Source organism: Musca domestica, unplaced genomic scaffold, assembly GCF_030504385.1.
Source record: "Musca domestica strain aabys unplaced genomic scaffold, Musca_domestica.polishedcontigs.V.1.1 21, whole genome shotgun sequence".
Taxonomy (NCBI): domain Eukaryota; kingdom Metazoa; phylum Arthropoda; class Insecta; order Diptera; family Muscidae; genus Musca; species Musca domestica.
The window spans coordinates 11,191,445-11,205,859 of record NW_026712258.1 but is presented as its reverse complement, the minus strand read 5'-3'; the positions used below and the strand labels follow the sequence as shown (position 1 = coordinate 11,205,859).

The window sequence follows — 14,415 nt, the reverse complement described above, 5'->3', positions numbered from 1 at the left end:
ATATAATCCAGACACAATGGTCCAACGGATTGGTATTCGGATATTTTGGTGGCCATTGTGCGCTGGAAATGATATTTTCGCGAAAATATTCGGCATATATTCTGATGCCACGGTCGATTAATACGAGCGGAGAGCGACCATCGGCTGTTATGGCGGCCCACACCATCACCATGGCCGGCGCTTGAGTTCTGGTGGCCAACCGAAGGTGCACATTTTCAGCTGACCTCTTTGGCAAGTAAACACGATCATTTTGTTTATTTACAAACTGCTGGACAACGAATGTTTTCTCATCGGAGAAAACCAAATTCGGCAGTTGACCACTTTCGTCCAAACGAAGCAACTCTTTAGCTCTTTTCAGTCTATTTTATTTCTGTTGCGGTTTAAGTTCTTGCACTTCTTCGAATTTCAATGGCTTTACCCCTAGCTCATTTTTCAATATGTGCCGAATGGAATATTGCGATATGTTCAGCTCACGAGTCATTTTTCGGCCACTGCGGCGCAGGTTTCGATCAAGTCGTTTCTTTACTTTTCGAACCATTTCTGCTGATGTTGCTATTTTCTTCCCTCCACTTCCTTGACGTCGGGCTACGCTACCAGTATCGCAGTAACGGGCGATGGTACGAGACACAAAATATTTATTCACATTTAAATGTTGGAGTGCTGTAACGATAGCCACTTGTGGTTTTCCAGCTAAATATAAAGAAATCACACTATCACGCTTGAATTCCATCAGGAATAACTTTTTCTCTGGAAAATGCTTTTGTGCGCTTGTAAACAATGATAATGAACTGTCACTGGAATAATTTTAACAGCTGTCGAACGAGTGTCTTAGAAATGACAACAGTCTGAAGTTGGTTGCAGTTTTTTCATCTCACCTTGTATATTCAATTTTTTTCTTTTAATGAAGATAGTTATTGAAATTTGAAAACATATCAAAGTGATTTTCACATAAAATATCTGTTTTTGCATCAAATACCACTAAAATGTGTTCAATTCCGCCTCAATAATTTCTAAATTGAAAGACTAATTGATCAAATATTAAAGTAATACTATCTAAAAACATTACCTATTACCATATTACTTCGTTAGGTTAAGATGAATATTTAGATGTGTTAAAGATCCAAAGGATCTAATCTTTTGGTATAGTTATAAAAACGTACATTTTAACGAATTTTAATTTACAGAGTCTAAAATAAATTTTAGTTCAGCCTTAAAACTGAGGCTCATAATATGATACGCGGGGCTATAGATATTTTACTACTTATAAGTATATTGTTTGTTCCAAATAATGTTTAATTCCAAATAAAACGTAGCTCACGTTTGCTTTTACATCTGCATACAAAATATACATATTTTTTGTGTGTTCAGAATAAAACCTATGTGTATAATAATAGTCAAGAAAGTTTACTTTATAAAAATATGAAATTCACTAACCCAATGTTATATCTTGACTGCGTAGACTACGACTAACAACTTCAGTTTAGTTTTTCTGGATTACCCCACTAATAAAGAGGCGTTGGTATTATTAGGAACAACAACAACAACAACAAAGTGTAACAATTATACAAAACAATAATAGTATCCCAACAAATTAAATCCATCAATATACGCCGACCAATATTCAAAGGCAGCCAAATAAAAATCCTTAACTGTTTTTTTTATTGGTCTATGGATTGAAATTGTATCTGACATGATATAAATTTATAGCACATATAGATGACATGTAGTTTGTATCCAAATATAATGACTAAACAAATTATAGTTTCCTGTGGGATATTAATTCTAAACAATTTACACAAAAGTGTCACAGAAAACAAAGACCAATACTAATTGGGCGAAAAAAAAAACTACACAAAAGAAGCAACATCATCTTCATCGAGATTAATATTTATTTTCTTTTTGCTTTTCATTTTCTTTACAGATAACAACTAACAGTAAAAAATCGCGCGGTAAAGCAAAGAAGAAATACATCATGTCAGAGGATGAGATCGATCCAAAAAATATCGAAGGCGCTCAACAACCGCAAGATGAGAATGGCTTCACATCAGATAGCAGCAGCAATGACATGTTAGAAAAATGTCCGATTTGTTTGCTATCGTTTCGAAAACAAGAAATCGGTTCACCTTCGTCGTGTCAGCACTTGTTTTGTGCCGCTTGCATTGAGGCATGGTCGAAGAATGTACAAACTTGTCCTATCGATCGTTTAGAATTTCAACGTATTATCGTGCGCGAATCGTTTGAAAATCGTAGAATTGTCCGTGAAATAAACGTTGATCCGAACGCGGCTAAAGAACTAATATTGATCGACGATGATGAAGAACTCGAGGATGTTACCAATTGTGAGATCTGTGGTAGACCTGATCGCGAGGATGTCATGTTGTTGTGCGATCAATGCAATCAAGGCTACCATATGGACTGCTTGTCCGAACCATTGACGGAAATTCCGGAGGGTTCATGGTATTGCGATAATTGTGTCGATTCGGAGGATGACGAGGAAGACGATGAAGATTTGAATATGCTTTATGAAGATATTAGAGATATGGGAATACCCGAAACTCATCTAAGAGTCAGGGAAGTTCATCAACCGAGGATTCTGAGAACGAGACAAAATGAACGCATTCGGGCTGCTGTTTTAAGACGTACCAGGGCCAGTGTATCGGCGATGGAAACTACAACAACGACTACCACGACCAGTACAACTCAGAGGGGAAGACCACGTACCACCACAACTACTACGACAACAACACGACGTACTACCAACAGAAGCGTCAGTGGTTCCACTCGCAAAAGGCGTAAAGTGCGAAGAAGCCGAAGGCCACGACAACGAACTTACGTTGTTGAGTATGATGTCAACAATTTCGATGAGAAATTTGCTATTAAAGCAACCAAAAAGGTCATAAGAAAACGACGCAAAGCACGTCGCTCCTCTAATAAGACAAGATCGTCCAGATCGTCAGGACGTGGAACACGCTTGACAGCAAGCCAACGTTTGGCCGAACAGTTGGGTGTTAAAACTGATCCTACATTTACCTCCCATCTATCGGGAACAAGTGCAGGGCTCTCCATTACAGGTGGTGCCAATGATCTAGAGTATTTTTCGGATAGTGACACTGGCGGAAACATTGAAAGTGAAATCCACATAGAAACTGGGCCAGGAACAGCAGTGCAGACATCCGTAAGAATATCAAATTATGGTTCGCAAAGGTCACGTAAAGGTTTAATACTTGGCCGTGTTGGTCCACGTCACATCCCCGAACCGGTGGCCAGTCGTGATAACGCTAATTCCGACATTTTGTCCAGCATAATGGATTTACAAGACCGTTGGCACAGTGCAAGTCGAAATTTAGAAAATGTACACATCAATACCGATGGTACCTTAAATTTGCCTAGATCTGAGGAAAGCAACGCAGATAATCATTCTCATTCATCTGCCCCGCCAAACCAAACAACTACACCACCCAAAAAATCTGATGAAAACCGTCAAGGTGAAAGTTCTGCTGCCCCTAAATCGGCATCAAATGGTTCCCAGCCAAATGAAATAACACAAGCGCCAATGTATTCCCGTGGCGGCGGAAATCCAAACTTTAACTCTGGCGGTGGTGGTTACAACAACCGTTATGGTAATAATCAAGGCAACTATCGTGGCGGTGGTGCTGGTGGTAACCAATATCGTCCCTCTGGCGCTGGGGACAGTGGCGGTCGTGGCGGCGGTATGAATTTCAATATGGTCGGACGTGGAAATTTCAATTTCAGTTCTGGCGGGCCATCAAATTTTAACAATCAAAGTCCATCGGGCCCTGGTTTTACACCCTTTAGACAATGGAACTATAATCAGCGCAATCAACAGAACGATGAAAACAATCAAAATAATAATCGACGAAATTCCATGCCGTTCGGTGGTGGTAATCAACAGAACGATAACAATAACCAATCTACACAACCATCGCAACAACAACCACAAAATCCATTCAGTGGACCACCACCCCAACCCTGTTTTCCTCCACCCAATCGACAACAATCGCAACCACAGCGTCCAAATGCAGGCACATCGGATGATCTGTTTGGTGGTTTGCCACCACCCGTAAGGCAAATCCCTGCACCAGTTGTTTTAAGTGTACCACCTCCACCAACTCCTCCGGCAATGATGGTACATCCTCCTCCTAGTGGTGCCCTGTTTCAATTGAATTCCGACTATGGACGCGACGATGATTCGAATTGTCCGAATTTTGCTATTTACTCGCAGGAATCTCAAGAAGTCGCCAAATCAACAGAAGCATATCCCGACAACAAAGCATCTTCAAATTCTGCCAATGAGGCTAAGGTATGATGTGTATTATTTTAAAATCCTTTGTATAGTTATTATTTGTTTTCATTTTAACAAAATATGGAGTAAATTTTATTCTTAATATAAATTGTGTGAATATTTTGCAAAATTTTCGATATTTCTTTTCGAAGTTATGACATCGTTAAGGGGTTTTTTGGATAATCCGTGAACTCAAATATAAAACTGATGTTTTTGCAGCATTTAGTTTTACCTATTTGATAATGAACTACATTTTTCATTGACGAAAAGAAACTTCTTTCCGTGATCTTAAGAAAATATATCCGATAGTTTGATCTCAATTGAACCATTAGAGGAACTATACATATGCTAATGAACTTCAATCACTTTGTGTTGTGTTCGAATTGGCCACAATATAACTCCAAACGAAAATTCTCCATAACCAATATAAAACGACGAACCTCGCCTCAGTTATATAATCAGAAATTAAGCTCAACAAGTATCATCACACGCATGCACTATAGGACAAAAAAGCAATTATACTGGCCATAAGTTCTATAATTAAAAAATATTTTATTGTTGCAAAATGGTCAGGCTTTCTCCCTTTATTGTTGTTTTAATAAAAACTACGTTTGTTTATTAGTGGAGAACGATGGCAATGTTTACCAGGGGATAAGTCAGGGAATACCTAGGTTTCGGAATGAGCCACCAATCCTCATCAGTTCCCTTGTTTTTTGTCTGGGATTTTGTCCCCAGAAGTTATTTAAAAAAATAACTTCTATGACAAAAACATTTTTTACCCAAGTGAGGAGATCGTAAGCTCAATAGAAGAGGAACCAAAAAATTAAATAAAACTAAAATTATTTTGGAAAATCTTCTAAATCTTACAACCACCCTTATAAACATTTACATCTTTTTATATCAGAATTGCATTCTTTATATTTGAATTGCCTTTTCAGCTGCGAAATAAAAAATTGGAAATTTAATTTAACCTCATAGATACTTAATCCTTTAGGATTCAATAATGGAAAGTAGTCTTCAAAATCGAAGGCATCGATATCCAATAGTCCCAAACTATTTTCAAATGTGTATGCTTTTAGTTTTAAAGTAAAGTTGTGTCCACACTTTTTGGTTTTCCTATTTCTATATAATACAAAGGATTTCTGTGCCATCTCCACTTTGAACTGTGGGCTCTTACAGACTTTTTGTATTTTATGCTCTAAATAACATGATTTTTTTTGCAACATAATTGGGAGTGTGATCCAACCCAAACTTAATAAAAGATATTAGAAGTAGATTCTGCACCAGTCAATAAAACTAATTCCAATTTGCGCAACAATAACCAAAGGTTGCCGAAAAATTTTTAAGCCGAAATTGAATTATTCCAAAAAATTGTAAAGAAATGTGACAATTTTGACTTTTGACCAGTGAATGAGGTTTTTTGACATATAGAGTGGAGTGGTGGATGAAGATATATCTTTTGAGATTATTGACAAAATAATAAAAAAAATTCACGGAAACTGCATAGATATTCGTTAGTACCTTTATGACTTGAATAATGATAGACAATTCAACAACTCTTTTATAATTAGTATATTTTTTGAAAATCTATGTTATACATACAGGGCCCGTCAAATAAATTTTTAAAAATGCTATAGAAAATACGTAATATTTTTTTTCAAATTTTTTAAATTTGAAAGTACAATACTTCCGCTTAGTAGCGGAAAATAGTTTCATTCAAATGGTTGCCTCGTCTGCTCATGCATTAGACTACAACATTCGTCCAATTTTTAAACACTTCGATTGTGTGCAATGGCTTTATGAATACTATCCTTTAAAGCGTCGAATGTATCCGACTTGTCAAACAACATCAGCTCAAAACAGGGCTCAAAACATCGAGTGTAGATTCGATTGTGTGACAGGTAGCGTCGTCCTATTGAAACCAAATGTTGCCTCAATTTTCATTAACAAAAATTCGTTGAACATTGCCCGATAATGTAATGGCCACTCCTTGCTAATTTTCGAAGAAAAATGGCCTAAATATGCATCTGGACCAATATCCGCCTCCGGATATATTTGTGCAGATTTTCTGTGCCCCAAATGCGACCATTTTGATTGCACACAATCATATTCCTTCAGCGCAAGCATAAAACAAATTATATTTCAAATCGAAATTAAAGGGGAGCGTTTTTAAAGCAAATGGGTTTCCTGTAAAAATTCATAAATATGAAATAATTGAGGAAAATTTATCAAATCGCAATATGTACCCAAAATTACATTTTTCATTCAACGAATCGCCTACAAAAACTATACAAATAATTTTCTTTTTTTTTAGAAGGGTTTTGAATTGTTTTTGCATATTTTGGCATTTGAATATTATTTATTTGTCAGTGCTGCAAAAGTACATTACATAATCTACTAGAATATCGTATAGAATACGTAACAAGGACTATCTTAAATTCGACTTGGCGTGCAATATAAAATTCAATTTCACACTATACGAAATAGCTTTGTACGGCCGAAATATCCAACTGAGTGTTCCAACCTACTAAATTTTAAAAATTTGAAGTATTGATTTCCAACCAATTGTTTAAATCAAAAATTTGAAAATCACTCTCTATGAAAACTTTGATACTATACGGTAATAGTCGATTGATACTAACGGTAATAGTACCGATAACATCGGAAATGTCGAATGTAGCAACTATTGATATACCATATACAAAATTTTTTTGCCGGCGAAATCGAACTTTAATTTTAACTTTTGAACAAACATATCTAAAAAAAATATATAATCTCATATTATCAGTCACGGGGTTTCAAAAATAAGCAGTAAGCAGCAGTAAGGTGTAAAACTTTATTTTAATATATTGAAGCGTTACACAAAAATGTACCAATGCTTATTTGTCCTTCTGAGCTCTAAGTTAATGTATCACGGCAAACCCAACCGCAGAAACAAAGTTGTTCCCAACTCCATATACTCGCGGCTTTTGTTATTAAGATTGCCTTTCAATAAACACACAATTAATATGCCATCATTACTTTTTCAAAAGTTGAGCTTAATTCCTAAAAGCGGTGCAATATCTCCTTTTTTCGACATTACCTATGTAAAGGTTTTGATGTCTTTAGAACTCCTTCCTGTATTTAGAACTCCTTCCTGTATATCTATGCATTCTTAAATTATTTAAATCGCAAAGTACTATATTTTTGTGTTGGTGTTCTGTGAACCAGTATTCAGCATACTTGGGACGTGTAGAAAAACTATGCAAGTCTCCCTTTTGCGTGTTACGTTGTAATGTAATTTACATTTAAAAACGTGAAGAGAATATTTAATTATATTAATTAATATTTAATTTATTTTTGTCCTGAATATGGATAATTTATTTTTCCACCTAACGCCTGAAGATATGATCCTCTCGTATTTGGGACATGGATAGTGTGGGATGGGGAGGGTTTTTGTACAGCTCATCCTTTATTTTATGTAGGCCTGTTAGAGAACATTTACAATATTAGTCACAGTTTGTTAATAATTGATTCCAGACCATTGTGATCGTGGAAAACAGATCTGCAAAGGAGGGAGAGATGTTAAAAATGTTTAAAGCATGAAAACATCTTCTGTTATGATCAGGAAATAAGGAAGAGCTATGAACTTTTTTTAAATTTATCGTAAATTTATATTTATATTTACCATACAACTTCCCTTTTTCCCTTTTGATTTTCGGTATTTTTTATTACCAGTAAAATCAGTTTTAACATTTCGGGATCTCACTGATCTATACCAAGCGATACTAATGGTCAATTTCTTTTATTTTTAAGTTCTTCAACTAAACGACGTTCTTACTTGTGGTTTGTGATCTTAAAGTGGGGTTTTAAAAGCCATGTTAATTTGTTAGTGGTGAAAGTTATATTTTCAAGAAATGGATAAAGCTCGTACCATAATGATTGCATAGCGTACAAAAATACTCACCTTTTTACCATAATCAAATATTTTGTACGGCCGCATTATCAAAATAAAGCAGGACCATATTTCTATTCAAATCAATCAAAGTTGATAAACTCTTTGAAAATATTAAATTGCGTTGATAAAAAAAATAAAAATTCTCATTTTTAAGTTAAAATTTTTGACTTAATCTTTTCATAAGCAATACGTATGAAAAAATTCTACGTTTCGTTTTGGTAGGTGCCTGAAGCAGAGAAATAATTGTTTTGAAAAAGATATTCATCAGTTCCTTTTTTTTGCTTGGAAATTTTCACATAAGCTTATTTGAAAAGTAACAAAAATATTAATTCAATCTTACAAACACACTTAAAAACAGGACCAACATTTCTCTACTATTATTGCATTGTTGCGAACCCAATGAAGTCAGCTTTGTTGGCTTTGTTTGTGTGTTATAACAATAAAACCATGACAAATCGTTTGTTCAATCTTGATTTACTATTAGAATGAATGAAAATCCGACATACAATTTTCATATAATTTAAAATAGAATTCAAAACTATAATGAAAAAAATTAACAAGTGAATGTAATCAAGTTGATTTCAATATAATATTGATCGTACCTTTGTCTATAAATATAACCGAGTTGGCGTTGTACAGTTTTTTTAGTTTGAGATTTTTTTTTAATCTGAAAAAGATGTGAATGTCTCTTGATTTTTTGTGTAGTTGGGGAGGTGATACAATTCTATAAAAAAAAAAAAAAAAACTGAAAAACTACCCAATGTATAATGTGTTATTTCAAATCTGAGAAGGCGTCAAATATTGATTCTTAGGATAGGATATCATTCGTTTCTTCCTATACCTTTTTTTTGAATTGAATATAAGTGCAAACTTAATTTCAATTTATTTTAGAAAAAAAAGAGGAACAATTTTCTAGTCTCTTTCGTAATTTAGTCGTGAGGTCTTCTATTTAATATTATTATGAATGTAGAAACACACAAAAATACACACAAATTTCCCCACAAAATGGTATACTAACCAAGAATATCATTTTCTTTTTCCTTACACAAAAAATTATCACTTCTCAGGAAGACGATGAAAATGAAGATTTAGTACAGTTAGATGATGATGAAGAGACACCGATGCAACCACAAATTGATCCATCTGAGTTGTATGAACCAGAAAATCCCACAGAGGAAAATGAAGATGAAGATGATAATGGCGATAACAACGATAGAGATACAATCGCTAAAAAGGATGGTAACGAAACTAACGATCGTAATGAACGCGACGACGAGGATGACGACGATGATGATGGCGACGACGAGGATGTTAATAAATATAAACTTGATGATGAATCTGAATGTGAAAAAGGCAATGATAATGCATCAATTGCAGAAAAGAAATCAAATAACAAGGATGAGTATGAAAAAGGAAAAATAACTGACAGCGATGAGGAAGAAGTGAATAATGAACAACCAAAAAAGAAAACATCAAAGGTAAAAGGTATGTCCACTGATGAAGACGAGAATAGTAATGAAAAAGGTCAAAAGGCAACAAAGGATGATGGCGATGATTACGATGATGACGATGACAGCGACGACAATGAAGATGTTACAGGTAAACGTTCCAAGAAACAGTCAAATAATTCGGGAAAAGACAAAGACGATGATCGTCGACCCAGAAATGAGATTGATAACATTTCGATAAATAGTAGTCGCGACGATGACACATCCAAGGGACATACACCCACACTTCCCTATAATAGAAGCAGCACGGTGCGTTCACCTAGTCAATCCAGATCACTGGATAATGAGACATCAAACGCCAATCATGGCAAAGGTGGCAGTGGAGCTGCCGTTATTGAATTATATGACGACAGTGACTGGGATGAATTGAATGCCGATAAGAATGCAACTTCCAAATCTAAAGATAAAACCGCACAAAGCAAAAATGCTGAAAATACTGATGATGTGGAACCGGATCGTTCATATACACCATGTCTAGATGAGAACAACGATCCCGAAGTGGTTGAGACCAGAACAGAAGAGGTTCCTGAGGTAATTTCATTAACACCAGAAAAGAATACAAACAACGCAGCAGAAAAATCCAAGGAACCTGAAGTCGAGTTGATCATATCGGAGGAAGAACCCGAATCTGCAAATCGTAAGAAAAGAGGTGGGAATCTATTGGATCCCATTGATGATGGCAAGGGTGCTAGATTTAAGAAGGTCAAAAAACGTAAGAAGCGCAATTATCGAGGGGACAAGGCACCATTTAAAAACCGTTTCAGACAGAGGTCATTTTCTCGTTCTCGATCTCGTAGTCGTTCGCGTTCTCGTCGTCGATCGCGATCACGTTTGAGGTCATCTCGTTCGCGTTCACGTTCATATGGTTCATACCGATCAAGATCCCGTTCGCCAGGACGTGGACGTCGACGTGGCAGATCACACAGTCGGGAGAAGCGTCGCTGGGGTAGCAGTGGAAACTTGAGGGGCAGAAGTTGGGACGGTGGTCGTATACCAAGAGCAAAGCCTAAAAGACGTGAGATACCACGTTACGATGTTCGCCATTTAGTTGCAAATAAGCCAGTCAGAGATCGTTTTGGTCGTGATAATTCACGATCGAGAAGACCAAGTCGATCAGTGAGCCGACGACGAAGCCCGTTTTCAAGATCACCATTTTCACGATCCCGCTCGCGTTCACGTGTACGCTCTCGCTCCAGAAGACGCTCATTCTCCCGTTCAAGATCGCGAACACCTCATTCACGATCGCGTTCAAGAACAAAAACTCGCTCCATTTCTAGGTCGCGATCAAAATCACGGTCGCGAACCCCTTCACGTTCTAGATCACGCAATCGTCGCCCAAGCATAAGTCTGTCACCATCTCCACAGTATAATCGCAGACGCTCCATGTCGCCTGTGCCACGTCGCTTTAGTCCAATACGTAGACGATCCATTTCTCCCAGAGTAAGGCGATCGCCAATGCGACGCAGATCTCGCACTCCTCTACGAATTTTAAGATCTCGTTCATTGTCTCTGGGACCAGATCCTCGACTCAATGGTCATAAAGGACCACAGCGTTTCAGGAGTATCTCACGTCCCCGAAATCTCAGTAGAGATAGACTGCGTTCGAGATCACGATCGCTTTCATTATCGCCCCGTTACACGCCACAAATGAACCGACTTCGTTCAAAGAGTCCTCCGGCAAAGGGCAAAAAGAAAAAATCGAAGGATGTTCGAAAGAAAAAATCCAAACGTCGTCTGCCTAGCTTAAGTCCATCGCCGAATAGAAGGATTGCCCGTCAGGCGGATCCGTTCTCTCTTGAAAAACCATCAAAGAAAAAAAGGCGCCACATGCCTAAAGAAAAATCGCCCATCGAAGACCATGAGTGGTCTCCTTCACCTAGCCCAGCACCACCAGTCATAGCCAGCAATGTCGATTATCAACCAGCCGATAAAAATGTATCGTGGACTCCACCGATGCATTCGCCTATATCGGCCCACTATCCTCCGATTATCAGACGCACCGTTTCGCCAGTAAGTCGAAAAGAAAAAACGAAACGCTCCAAAAAGAAGAAGAAGGAAAGCTCTAAGCGTAAGACCCTACGTAAGGAAAAGAAACGCAGACGGCGAACCGAGACGCCAGAACCCATTCCCTCGAAGGAAGTGTTTGCCTCTGGAAATAATATTTTGGTTAGTGTAAGCTTTAACAAGGAAAATACCACAAATGCCACACATGGACAACAGACCATCGTCACATTGCCACCCAATCGCGAGGATTTGCTTCCAAATAGACGTGTTTCTATCGATCATGTTGCCAAGAGTAGCACTTCGTCTAAGAAACGAAAGGAGAAACGCAAGAAAGTGGAATCGAAGCCAGTGGCCATTATTGATTTGGAACGTTCGCCATTCCAAGTGGAACAAGAACAAGCCGATGTTATCGTACTTACAGACAGTGAAGAAAATCGTGAGCGTGCACAAAATGATCAACGACGAGACAGACGCCGCAGTGAATCGTCGTGTCCCAGGGACAACGACATGGATATGCATCGTAGCCAAAGGCAAGAAGCAGACAGTAGCCAACGCGACAAATCCCCCGAACGTTTGGACACAATTATGGAAGAATCATATGATATACCACAGACAGGACCGAAAACACCTCCGGAACCTCCATCAGTTAAATTTAACTTGCAATCGAAGAAAACAAATAAGGTACGAAATCCATTGCACGAAGATGATGATTATGACATGCCATCGACGTCGGAACAACAGCAAGTGCAAGATGCACACAGTGCTGACATGGAGGCGATGCATGTTCAAAGCAGTCAAAAGATTGGTCCAAATACTCCACCGGAATCAGGGCCGTGCTCTCCCGACGCTTACGATCCCTTTGAACCGACAAAGTCCCCCTCAATATCGCCTCGCTCGCCAACACCACCCCCTTCGAAAATGGACGTGTCTCAAAATACCGACGTTAGCGGTGATATCGGTTCCACACAGAAACATCACGATGATCCGCAGCGCAGAGAACAAATGTCCGGTATGGTAGGAAATATGGCGCAGAGCGCTTCACTCAATCCCATTGACTTAGTCATGGCTCTAATGGGCTCCAAAGCCATGGTTGGAAATAGCCAAGACATGGCAAAATCTAGCGATTCCAAGCAGTATGCAAATGCCGATGAAAATTCATTCCGCAATAAATCCGACGACAAGTCAATTACGGTACTCTCTAATGTACTTCTATCTTCGGGCAATGGCATATCTAGTCCAACACCGCCAAATGTATCTAAGAAAATGTTGCCGTTACCGAAAATTACAGGCAGTGTCGGCGGCAGCAGTAGCAGTGGTGTTAATATGCGAAATGGTGGGGCATCGAACAACAACGACGATGCGTACACTTTACGCGATGCCGATAGTCCCTATTCTCCTGGTTCGGCGGACTACGAAGACCTATTTGAGCCACCACCCGATACCAGTACATCGAAACGTTATTCGAAACGTGGCAATGCCGGTGGTTCTGGCAAATTAGATTCATCGTTCGATAATCTCTTTGGCAGCACATCGCCCGTTTTAAGATTGCCCTCGTACACACCCTCCAAAAAACCAACAGCGGGCGGTGCATCGCGGCCATCTAAAACTAAAGGTGGGTTTTATCATATGAATACTTCTTCTTACCTTCTTCTAGTCTGTAATATTCCAATGTGGCAATTGCTGCGGTGAAAAGGTTTATTTTATGTACTCTTATATTCATTTATTTTTTGCCTGATTCTACAAAACTTGGGGAAGTGTTTTCAATAATCAATTTTACTTTCTGTTAATACAATTCAAGTCAATGCAAAAACAAATGTCTCTCTAAAAGATTTTTTGTTTTTGTTAAAGAAGAAATTTGTTAATTTTCCAATATATATTTGTTTTTGTATTGAGTGTTTGTTGTGTCAACAGTTTAGAAGTGATATGGTAACCGCCAAATTGTTGGTAAGTTCAAATAAAATATTTATACCTTTAATTTGCTGAACCTTTAATATTGCATATAAAATAAGAATATGAAATTTTTTTTTGTGATATAACGCAAAAAGTTTGTTATATCCAGTGGATGACATAAGCATATTTTTATGTATAAAGTAACATTTAATATCAATGTCAGCGTGAAAAGTTCTCACAAATTAATATTATTCATCGGATATCTACAAACGAAGAACCATGAAACGCAATTATTAAATTAAATATTGAAAGAAATAGTAACCTATATGCCGCGAAAATTTAAAAAACTTAAAGCCTATGTTGAAGGTTATAATTCGTTACTTCAGTTTGTAACGACGAACATAAAAGTATTATCTCAATAAATGTAATTGAATGGAGGCAAAAAACAGCTACTTGAAAAGAGGTTTTTGACCAGCAATACATTAATATAAAACGCTCGTGAAAGTAATAATCGAATATATAAATATCTTAATACTGAAATATTTTACTGCCATGCTAACCTCAGTAAGGACCATGTAACATTTGAGTAGTTTGTTTTAGGAAGAACAGGAGAATTTTAGAAACTAATTCAATTCATTTGGCTCTGTCCCGAACTGATAAGATACATAATATTCTAAGTACATCAATTATTTTAAATAAATAAATAAGCTCTAAAAAATCAATTTTTTGAAAGAAGTATTGAGATACAGAATTTTCGAATATTGGTATATTAA

The 14,415-nt window shown here is 37.3% G+C and overlaps 1 protein-coding gene across 1 annotated transcript in view; it reads left to right on the top strand.

Moving 5' to 3' along the window:
* The window catches only part of LOC101901043 (uncharacterized), a 31,682-nt gene that overhangs the window by 6,745 nt on the left and 10,522 nt on the right, over positions 1-14,415 (top strand). The window contains exons 2-3 of the mRNA XM_059122719.1: positions 1,922-4,321; positions 9,308-13,364. Coding sequence (XP_058978702.1) covers positions 1,922-4,321; positions 9,308-13,364 — 6,457 coding nt within the window. The remainder of the gene's footprint in view (positions 1-1,921; positions 4,322-9,307; positions 13,365-14,415) is intronic.